General features: G+C 35.3%; 1 protein-coding gene across 1 annotated transcript; it reads left to right on the forward strand.

Annotated features, from left to right (window-relative positions):
- Positions 1 to 220: 220 nt before the first annotated feature.
- LOC127988432 (lipoamide acyltransferase component of branched-chain alpha-keto acid dehydrogenase complex, mitochondrial) lies at positions 221 to 7,779 on the forward strand. Its single transcript, XM_052591190.1, has 11 exons — positions 221 to 359; positions 1,722 to 1,842; positions 1,931 to 2,006; positions 2,079 to 2,260; positions 2,334 to 2,461; positions 3,675 to 3,933; positions 5,323 to 5,489; positions 5,565 to 5,642; positions 5,716 to 5,907; positions 6,016 to 6,087; positions 6,838 to 7,779. Exons 1-11 carry the CDS (start codon positions 309 to 311, stop codon positions 7,003 to 7,005), a joined length of 1,494 nt encoding a protein of 497 aa, XP_052447150.1. The 5' UTR covers positions 221 to 308; the 3' UTR covers positions 7,006 to 7,779.
- The last annotated feature ends 4,531 nt before the right edge of the window (positions 7,780 to 12,310 follow it).

Consider the following 12,310-nt stretch of genomic DNA (forward strand, 5'->3'; position numbering starts at 1 on the left):
TTCAATAATAATTTTTGATGATTTACTCTGTTTTCAGTTCTGTTTATTTTGTCATTAAAAGCTTTTCCTTTTATTAGAAATATTCTGTTAGAATATCTCTGAAATATTTGCCCTTTGTCATGCAAATGTTTTTTTAACCTAATTTTCGTTGATTTACTAGTTATATGTAAAGCTTTTCTTTTTATTAGAAATATTCTGTTAAAATATCTCTGAAATATTTGCCCTTGACCTAAAAGCTCTCCGATTGGTCAGTGGAGCGGGGCGTGAGGGTGACGTAATTTCCGGTTACATCAACTCCCTGGAGAAAGATGGCGACCGTCATCACTGTGCGGGCTCCATTCGCATTTATGAGACGCCTGGTATGTTTTCACCTTTCATTTTACACCTATCCTACCATTGCAATGACTTCTAACATCCACAAGTGACTTTTAGAGTCAATTTAGAGGCAAATCAGCGTGTGTAAGCGATTACACAGCTGACGGATCAGCTGCAGCTGAACTGGACCTGCATGATGTGTGTGGATAGTTTCCAATATGTAAACACCAAGAAAGTAGTTTAAAAGCAAGCATAAAACTGCTGTTTACATCGAGAAAAAAGTGTAAATGTATAGTATAAACAGTGTGACGCTAGTGTAAATGTCTACAATTTATCAATAAGGAAATTAATGAATGGTATGTGTTGACATTTATAAAATATGTAAAATGCTCAGTAAATATATATATATATATATATATATGCGCGCGCGCGCGCGTGTGTGTGTAGTTTCACATGTACAAAATTTTTGATTTCTGTAGACTTGTACAAAGCATTATAAATGTAGTATTTAGCATTATCTATCTATCTATCTATCTATCTATCTATCTATCTATCTATCTATCTATCTATCTAACTATGTGTGAGTACGTATATAGGTATATAGATATTTGTAGATATATAATACAATAATATATTATAATTAATACCGTCAAATGATTAATCGCATCCAAAAAAAGTTTTTGTTAACATAATGTGTCTGTGTGCAGTGTATATTTATTATGTATATACAAATACATATTCATACAGTATATATTTTTAAAATATTAACATGTATTTACATTTGTGATATGTTTATTTAAACAAAAACTTCTTTTTTGGACGTGATTAATAATTTTACAGCACTAATAATAATTTTATAAACTAGTGTAAACGTATGTGTGTGTATATATATATATATATATTTGTTTAATGTGTGTGTGTGTGAGCGGTCATATGTAACCCTTTCAAGTTTACATGTACTATTATATATAATACTATAATTTTTATGATTTATTTACACTATTTTATATTTAATATTTGCACGAGACCACTAGTAGTGTAAATGTCTACATTATATTAATATTTAAATTTTAAATAAGCAGTATTTTTCATATTTAATACAAAATCAGTTTGCATGTACTATATATAACATCAATAATGAGTATTATTATATTATAGATTAGCAACTGGTTATATGCAACCTTTACAAGACAAGATTATTTGATGTGTTTTCACATGTACGGAGAAGTTTAATATTTGATATATAATGTGGAATTAAATCATTGTAAATGGTGGTATGCAGCGATTATTTTCATTCAGAGATTTGTGCTTTGAGTCTTCATTTTGCTTTGTGTGTGTGTGTTAAGCATGCTGTATTTTTAGTTCACGTTGTTCCATTGAGTTTTGTTCTGTGTCATGTGGTTCAGGTCTCTGCTCGCCTGCACAGACACTGCTGTTCCAAGCTCCAGGCTGCTTGCCTTGTATCTCGACCCCACTCATATTCCCTCATCGCTGGCCAACAGCATCGTTTCTTTCGCACAAGCTATGGTGAGTTGTAATGTTTGTGTGATAAAAGTCTCTGTATTCTCAATTAGTAAAATGCATTTATAATCACTTTATGCTACTTATATCGCAGTTGCAGCGAGACCAATTATGCAGTTCAAGCTCTCCGATATTGGAGAAGGCATTATGGAAGTTACGGTTAAAGAATGGTAAGTAAAAAAAAAAATTGACACTTACAAATATCTACCAGCAGAGGTCGCCATTATCTGTTTCATCGTCAGGTACGTGAAAGAAGGCGACAAAGTGTCTCAGTTCGACAGCATCTGTGAAGTGCAGAGTGACAAAGCGTCTGTCACCATCACCAGCCGTTACGACGGAGTCATTCGCAAACTCTACTATGATGTCGATGCCATTGCCCTCGTAGGCAAACCTCTCGTTGACATTGAAACGGACGGAGGTCAAGGTAAGGATTGAGAGTATTCGGATAAGTACTTGAGCTTGTTTTGAGTTCTTTAGTGTTTCACTGGCTCTTGCAGTGAAGGGTCCTCAGGAGGATGTGGTGGAGACCCCAGCCGTGTCCCAAGAGGAGCACACGCACCAGGAGATCAAAGGTCACAAGACCCAGGCCACCCCAGCCGTCAGACGCTTAGCCATGGAGAACAATGTACGTTTCAGATTTGGCTTTTTTTTTTTTTTTTACACAATGACTTTAAATTATCTTTATGGAGTCATAAAAAAAATGTAATCGCCTACTCGTGTGTGTGTGTATATATATATATATATATATATATATATATATATATATATATATATATATATATATATATATATATATATATATATATATATATATATATATATATATGTATGTGTATGTTTGTGTGTGTGTGTGTGTGTGTGTGTGTGAGATCCGCATCAAAATAAATTTACAAAAGTGATTTTATGTCCAAAGAAAGCACATTAAATGTAAGTAAAGTGTCTACTTTTAAGGTTTAAAATAAGTTTTTGGAGAATAAAATAACCAGATTTGAAATAATGTTGCATTGTCATTCAGCGTAACACAGTATTTATATAAAAATTCAAACCACATGCTTATTCAAACCTGTACATATTCAAATGTATCAAATATTAAGGGAGAATATTACATTTTTTGTTTTAAATGAGTAAAAAATCTTACTGACTAATGGGAAAAACCTAGGATAGTGGCACAATTTTAAAAAGCTAGCGCAAGGTTGTGGGTTCGATTCCCCGGGAACACATGATAGGTAAAAATTGATAGCCTGAATGCACTGTAAGTCGCTTTGGATAAAAGCGTCTGCTAAATGCATCAATTTAATTTAAATTTAATTTAATTTAGTATTTAGGGTGAAAGTCATAAGTTGATTTTTGTTTGAATAAGCCTGACAGGATTGTTACACTGAATGACATTCTTGTAGTCTTTTATGCATTACATTTACATTTTCAGTTTTGATTTTAATTTTAGTTTTATAGTTGTTTTGCTTTGTCATTTTTATTAGTTTTTGCTTTTGGAAATATTTTTTCTTATTTCAGTTTTTGTCATCAGGGGTCATGAACTTTTGCACAGCACAGGAAGTTGCCAGGCAGTGCAGTAGCCCTATAAATCAGGGTCATGAGAAGTACCTTGTTTCTATACAGACGGTCATGCATCCTCTTTGAATAATTAGATAAAAGGCTAGCCTGTCAGCATCACATAGTTGTAGAAATTAAAGTTGTTGCTATGGTCACAAGTGGGGGGAGAGCGAGGTGAGGCGTGTAACAAAAAGGATCTACTAATGATTTTTATGCTTATGATTTTTATTTTTATGGTTTCTCCATATGAAATTCACAAAAATGGTTTTAAAATATTTTCTTTGCAGATTAAATTAAGTGAAGTCGTCGCCACTGGAAAAGATGGCCGCATTCTCAAAGAAGACATCCTGAACTTCATAGCCAAACAGACGGGGGCCATCTTACCCCCAGCATCCTACCAGGAGATTCGTCCTCCCCCTCCTGCGGCCGCAGTACCTTCAGCTCCAGCCGCGAAGCCCAAAGAGAAGATGACTCCACCTAGTGCACCCACTCCTGCGATCCCTAAACCTGTTTTCACAGGCAAAGACCACACTGAGCCCATTAAAGGTGTGTTTCCATTTGTAAGTTGATTCTGAAATGTTAAATGAAAATCGTTTAACAAAGTTTTTCAGAAGGCGATCTTGTCTCCAGTAACTTTTTGTTCTTAGACAGAATTAAAAATTGTAAGGAAATTCATTAAAAGTTTTTTATTTTAAGGAAGGTTTTCTAAAAAAAAATATGGTTAAGACTAGACTCAAATGCATGGTTAGCCAATCCCACAATGCATTGCGACAAGGTCAGAGTAATTAAAGCTGATATGATGGTTTTAATTAATTATTCTCTCTGTGCAGAAATATATTAATGAGAGTAGTTAAATATAGGTCATTAACAATTTTCGTTATGCGTTTTAACGTTAGCTTAGCAACATGTTAGCGATAACCTCAAATCGCTTGAACTCTATTGTGAACAGCACTTTTTAAATTTTTCTTACAAAGGCTTTCAGAAGGCAGTGGTTAAAAGTATGTAAGCAGTAAACTTTGGCTTTAAGGCAGAATCACGTCTATGCTTAACCGTTCCCATAATGTGACAAGTTCAGCAAATAAAATCCAAAATGACAGACTAAAACCAATACAAAGACTTTAATTATTCACTGAGGAAAATATTAATATATTAACTATTTAATTTTACACAGTTTTTATGTGTCATGTATTTTAACGCATGCATAACCTTTTTTTTATTTTATTTTATTTTTAATTAAACAAACAAAAATTAACGATGGTTTTACTATAAATTAAATCAAGAAATCACAAATGAACTATAGTTCAATCATGAACTCAACTCTCTGAACATTTTAGCATGGTGATGGATATGACAACGTTAATGTATTTGTTCTTGGCGAAACAGATCTGCTGCTGAAAGTAACCCATAGCAGATCTATACAGGTGGAGCTGGGGATGGTGGAGGGTTTCAGAGAACTCTGAAAGCGCGCTGCAGGAATCTCGAGTGAATACTAGCCAGCCATATAAATACAAGGCAGTAAGCTCATTGGCTGCATATGAATCAGTCAGCTTGTGTCAAGTCGTATAACTATTTATGTAAATATAAATATCATCAGCTAAGTTAACACCCCGTCAGCCAGCGCCATCTAGAGTTTCATGACTGAACTATATATTTTTGCTGCACTATTCATAGTTTAACCATGGGGTTTGTAGTAAAACTGTGGTTATACAAATGCTAATCAAAATGTCATTTAACTAAATTTTAACTATAATAAAACCATGGTTAATTTTAGTAGTTCAATGTAGTTAATTTTATACAATATTTTTGTTTTGTAACATGCACTTTAGTAATGCGCAGTTAGCTTAGCAACATGCTAACATGAAATTTAAATGAAGTGTGAACAACACACTTTTTATAGAGTTTTTTTTTTTTTTCTTTTCTTTTTTTCAAACAAAGGCTTTCAGAAGGCAATGGTTAAGACTATGTCTGCAGCCCTGAAGATCCCTCACTTCGGTTACAAAGATGAAGTGGATCTGAGCCAGTTGGTTCGGTTGCGCTCCGAGCTAAAAGGCCTTGCCGAGTCGCGAGGAGTGAAGCTCAGCTACATGCCGTTCTTCATCAAGGTATGAAAGTGATTTGTTTGGTTACAAAACTCCAAATAAACCTGGTTTTAATATAACGATCTTCTTCACAAACAGGCAGCATCTCTTGGTCTCCTCCATTTTCCCATTCTCAACTCTTCTTTGGATGAAAACTGCACAAATATCACCTATAAGGTAATATTTCCATCTAGAAGAAAGATATTTCAGATTAAATTGAGGTTCAGATTAAATAATCGTCCTCCTCCAGGCTGCTCATAACATTGGCCTGGCGATGGATACCAATCAAGGTCTTCTGGTACCCAACGTCAAGAACGTACAGATGCTCAGCATCTTTGAAATCGCAGTTGAGCTCAACCGCCTGCAGACGTTGGGCTTGGCAGGGCAGTTGGGGACCCCTGACCTCACGGGGGGAACGTTTACGCTGTCAAACATCGGATCGGTAAGTTGAGAACTGCAGGTTGACCTTTGCTTGCTCCTGTGATGTACTGTTAATTATATAGCTATATATGGAAATGACCTGACATTTATCGTTGTTTTTAATTGAAAGATTGGAGGAACCTATGCAAAGCCGGTCATATTGCCGCCCGAGGTTGCCATCGGTGCTCTTGGGAAGATACAGGTGTGTAAAGTTTTGTGCTAAAATTCCAGTTTACATATAAATTATAATATGTCGGAGAACAAATTTCCAGAGGTTTGCTAAGTATCCACTGTTAGCAACAGGGATAAGATTTTAAGATAAGTAGTGATACAAATTTTTCATTAATGTAGTATGTTCCGATACTAGCGTACTAGTTTGCGAAATCCTTAAGTATGCAATTTTCCATGCTATCAACGTAATGTCTTTTCGTACTTTGTGGACGTTTGTGATCATACGCACACTCCAACAATCTTTTTTAAATTTAGTTTTTTGTTGTCATCTGAGATGCGCTTCATTTTGGCCAAGATTTAAGGTGGAATCACACGTATGCTTAGCCAATCCCATAATGCATTGCAACAAGGTCCATATAAAAAATTAAAAAAGGCATACAAAGCCAATATGACAAATTTACATAATTATTTACTCCGTACAATACTAATAAAAGTAGTTCAGTCTAATTCATTTTACACAATATCTGTTTGCGTTATGTATTTTACCGAATGCTATGGTATTGTACAGTTGGCTTAGCAACATGCTAATGCTTAACTCAATTGGAATCGATTATGAATGGTGTAATTTTAACGCCTGCCTTTATAGAACTTAGCAAATGAGTCACTTATTAGGTTTTATTTCAGTTAGTATGCTTCAGTTAGTATGCTGCCTACAGAGGCACCAAGGCAGCACACTAGATTTGAGAAGTGACATGATCTTTTTTTTTTTTGTTCTCCACAGGTGCTGCCCCGGTTCAACCACAAGGGCGAGGTAGTGAAAGCACATGTCATGAACGTAAGCTGGTCTGCTGATCACCGGATCATCGACGGAGCCACCATGAGTCGTTTCTCCAACCTGTGGAGATCGTACTTGGAAAACCCCGCTTCCATGGTCCTGGATCTGAAATAGAAACCACACTTCCTTCAAGCACATCTAGATGTATCTAGACTCCTTCTCCCAACACTAAAGATTTTTCATTAATGGGGCACTGAGCTATTTGAGCCACTGGTTTCCATCATGACTGAAGAACATTTTCACAACGTTATGAAGCTAGTAACTGGTGTTTTGTTGTTTTTCTTCTGAATTCTTTCCTCTTGCCTTACTGATATCAGATGTTACATCTACCAGAGAATATTGTGTATTGTTGAATGTTAGAGGATATGAACTCAGTGTAGAAATATGAAAACGTACCAGTGATGTTTTTGCAAATGAACTTTCACGCATACTGTAAAATCTCCAATCGCATTGCACAAGGGTTTTAAAAGTGATATTTGTTAGTGGATAACATTTAAAAATCGTATTGGTTCACCTCGTGAAAATATTACCCGAAAAAATTATAGTAAAAAATAAATTATATTTTGTAGAATTATTATTATTGTTACTGTGACTATTTCAAATAATGCGATTCCTAAATGTTTTTTTTTGAGCAAAATATAATTTCTTTTTTATTATTCTTTTTTCATTGCTGCTTTTCTTTCCAGTCAAGCATTTTTAAAGCACAATGAAAATATACGTGATTCAAACTGGCTGTGGGGAATCTGTACTGTCCTCTCATCTTCTCTGGTGTGATGATTCTTGTTGGAGCATAATGTTCTGCCACTCATTTTCCTCGAGGCATTGTTGTGTGAGTGTGTGTGAATTGCGAAGGAAAGTGTTTTAATAAATGATACATGTGAGGAACCATTTGCAGACTGCTCTTTAAATGATAATATTCCACAGTAAGCAGTGTTCACTATTCCGTTTCTAAACAGGGTTGAACTCCAGGAGCTGGAATGAGCACATCTGGTAAATCTTCTAAGATTTATAATCAGTTACAGAAAGAACATGCAGGTAAGACTTTCTTGGATGCCTTGGAGACTAAAAGTGATCAGATAAATATAACATTACATCATAAATATAGGGTTTAAAGTTTGGTGCAAATGGTGACCATGAGGGAAAAAGAAGAAACCATATACATACTGCGTATTGATTTTTTTTTATTTGACAAATGACCATAACATATTCAATTATCTATTCACATAAGAAAGAGGAGAAACAGTGGAAGAAGCCACAAGAGAAAAGCAAATTCACCACAAGTCGGAAAATGTCCAACGAAGACAGGCCATAATCCCGAGGAGATGCACCTCAACCTGGACAACTAAGAAGGAACCAAGAGGCCAGAAGTTCCCATTAAACAGAGACCAGTAGCTCATCCATTACCAGACCATCCCAGAACGACGCTTCTCCACTGACAGAGCTCATGAAATAATCGAACACATTGTTGATGAAAGACAGGAGACTGTCGAGCACAGCTGCTCATGCTCATGAAAATTGCCTGCACATCATTTTTTATTTCAGTGTAGAACATTTAAAAGGTTTTACTAGAACAGCAGCCACAGTTTACAAATATATATCTAACAGCTGTTTCCTATGAGTCATTGTTGATCAGGTTACGTCGCTCTATTCTTAAATGTCTGGTGTGGTAAAGAATGCAAAAGTGGACGGCTGCTCTTGTGCCAACTTTAACATGTGACCACACCATTCAGTGTCCTCTCGGGTTAAATATAGACATTGGCCAGAGTCACACTTCAAGCGGGAAAACCTGTGACAAAACACTGAGCGGATATTTACTTCAAAGCCTATTCTTTCAACATAGATCAGACTTATTGAAACTGTCAGAACAATTATACCTTTGGTGCAGCACTGGTGACTATCGTCTCCATAACAAATGGGAGCTAACCATGTAAAAATATGACCAAAAATATGGTGCTGGAAGGACAATATGACTCAATGAGAGAGTCTTTTTACAGTTTCTTCAATGTCAATCACAGCTTATGTTATACATAGCACTAATTCAAAGATGGTAAAATAGCTTATCTGCTACCCTGGCCTAGCATACTGTGTGTGTGAGGTGAGATTTGGGGCTCTGTATCCTCATGACGGGGGTCACTGTATGCTGTGGGACGGTGAACTCTACCAAGGCTCTGTGGGAAACCAGGATAAAGAAAAGCAAAGATGAACTTAAGAAAGAGAGAGAGCAGAGAAACGGGAAAGCAGTGGGTAGGTGCGTCCATTAATGTCATGTATACCATAGGAAGCATATAATAACTTTTTTTAAAGCAATGGTTGTCAAGGTCGTGACCTAAAAAGGGTTGTAGGTTTCTAAGTGCAAATACTATAGGTAACACTAAAATTGGGACTAATCCACACTATCAACTAGCTTATTAGCATGCCTATTATTAACATATTGGCTGTTTTCTTAGTACTTATAAAGCACACATTCTGCATGACCATGACTTATGTGTGAAGTCTTTTATGTAGGAAGAATTAAGCGGTGTTTATTGGACAGACTGGCTGAACACAAATACGCAATTCGCACAGGAAACACCCTATCCCGTGGCAAGACACTATATGGAACATCATAATAGTGACCAATCCACCTTACAGGTCTGTGGGATTGACCACATTCCTTTGTCCTTAAGAAAGGGCAATAGGCAAAGGCAGCTGAATCAACGGGAAGCTTTCTGGATATTTTGCCTACAGGCTACTAAATATCCAGGCTTGAATGAGGAACTTGACCTTAGTGTATATCTTTGATGTTCTGTTGCCCTGTGGTGGTTTGAAATTTATATATTATGCTTGTATTTTACTTTTATGGGTCACCGTGTTGGGTACAGGTATGGTACTTTCATGATGTTAGTTTTTGTATGTACTTAATTGATTTGTTAAGAAGTGGAAATGATGACATCTGCTGTCTCTTGTGTGTTGTAACCTAAGCACCACAGTTGACAGATGGAGACTTCTGATTGGTGGACTGTTAGTTCATAAGAAACTTTGTTTGTTTGAGATCTGTTTAACTCCCAGAAGAAGGCATGTAGCCGAAACGCGTTGGAGTTTTTTAGAAGGTTAATGTGACCAAGCCATAATAATAAAGGCTTTTTTACTTTTGTAATTGAGAGTGCCTTGGAATTCCTTTTTCATTTTTAATAATGTAACTTGTTTTAACCAGAGATGATCGCCAATGTTCTTATCTTAACACAAATGTACAATTAATTTGATTTCTCTTTATTATTATTATTTTTTAATTACATGACCCTTAAAACCACCTCAAACTGTACCTCAATATTTAATTCTGACTATATGACCGAAAGATACAGTTTAATTCTAAAATACAACTTTTTTTCATGTTCCGAATATGTTTTTAAAGTAATGGAATTGCATATATTTATATCAAAGTCCTCAAAATGCAAAATATGGCTATTTTGTTAATAGTAACATGACTGAGGCCATTTAACTGATGTAGCTAAAAATCTGAGTCATAATTCATTCATTCACTCATTCATTCATTCACTCACTCACTTCCAGATTTGTCAATTATCATATTAATTCATTTATTAAGAAATATTCAAGTCAGACATAACATTTCTATATCCATAAATCTGAAATTTTGAAATCATTTCTTTGATTTAGTTTTGACTGAACTGCTTCAATTTCAAACACTACAAAAAACTTTCTTACAATTTTTAGAAGAGTGACCATCTTAATGTTTGGGGTCCAAAGGACAGGGAATTCGTTTTTTTCTCACTCTCTTCACCCTACATGGAAATTACATCAAAGTTTGAACAAACAGTAACTTATTAATAAACTAATATGAATAAGGGCAAGGTAAGTAGTGCGTGCATCCATTCAGAGCAGCATAACATTGACATTATAACGTATTTTCATTCACATACAACATTATGTGTATGTACCCACTTTCAACAATCATCTTGAAGTATCGTTTCTTTTTTTGCCACATAAAAAGCACATCGTCCCGTCTGCCCATAGACAGTATACTGACAAACTCACTTCCGCGAGACACTTCAAAATAAGAGCCATTAACAACAGAGTTGAGGAAAATAAATAAATAACCTATACATTTTATTTATTTGTTTGTTTGTTTTTCCGTGTAATCGTAAACTTTTCTTAAAACGGTTATAAAACTGTTATTATTATTATTATTATTATTATTTATAGTAGTAGCAGAAGTTCACTGTTATCGTGGCTGTTTACGGAAGTGCACCGTCATCATGCGTGTTGTCAGTCAGCTGTTTATGTACGTATTGGCGCATGCATGATTAGTTTGTGTATGCGTTGACTTCACGAGCGGCAGCGCGCGCACTGTCTGTGAGGAGTTGCAAAACAACCTTTAAGATGTTTTCCGAAGATGCTTGTGAAGAACTTTGCACTATTAGCCAAGACTCACGTGTGTGAGTTGTTGGGCATCACATGCTCTTGCAGATCTATGATAAGGCACAATTTATGGAAATCTTTTTTTTTCTTTTTAATTAATGCATTTAAGTGTTTAATGCGGAGTGACTCTGGATCAAGGTAGCGCGCGTCTCGAACTTCAAGCCATGCTTTAACTTTTAGAAACGGGCAAGTCTTCTTTATTATTCTTTTTTAAGTTAGAACTTATGCAAGGAGGCTATATTTCCATTTTAGTTTTTTAATATATGTTTGACATGTTTACAGCGGTGCATCGGGGTTTTATCATTTATTAGTGTTAGATATATCTTAATATATATATATATAATATATATATTATCTTTATATATATAAAACAGCGATTTATACAATTTATTTAGATTATATATTTTTATTGTTCCTGTTTGCATATTTTATTTATGACTTCAGCTCATGACCTCATCTCCTAATTAAGTGATAAACACACATCCTGATGAAGGTCTCCAATATTCACATCATGTAAATAAACTAAAAGACTCAGAGTATAGAAGCTATCTTCGATACCTTTCAGACTGGTTAGCTAGTTTTATCTTTTTAAGTGTCAGTTCCCATAAAGTTCCTCCAACAGAAATGATATGAAGACAGGTTGATCGAGTTGAACAATCCCGGTGATGATTTGCTCAGACACGTGTGTATCCAGTCTCAAGACGTCCAGAAAGTCACGTGACAGTATCTTACACGGTCGACTTCACTGATACACGCTGCTCTTCCTTGAGCCTTCATACATTTTTGGTGTAACTAACGTTAGTTAGTCAGCTTTTGGAAACAAATTAATGTGCTTGATTTTTTTTACATTTTTTATTCAGAACAGTTCTGGTTTAAGCCTTGTTTGACTCTTGAAATTTTTTTTTTTTGTGTGTGTGTGTGTATTGACCTAAATTCAACACAAAGAAAGCTTTGTGGTTTACCAGACGGTTATTGCGTTAAAAGTGAGGTTGTTAATCTGCAT

The sequence above is a fragment of the Carassius gibelio genome, chromosome B22, assembly GCF_023724105.1.
Source record: "Carassius gibelio isolate Cgi1373 ecotype wild population from Czech Republic chromosome B22, carGib1.2-hapl.c, whole genome shotgun sequence".
Taxonomy (NCBI): Eukaryota; Metazoa; Chordata; class Actinopteri; order Cypriniformes; family Cyprinidae; genus Carassius; species Carassius gibelio.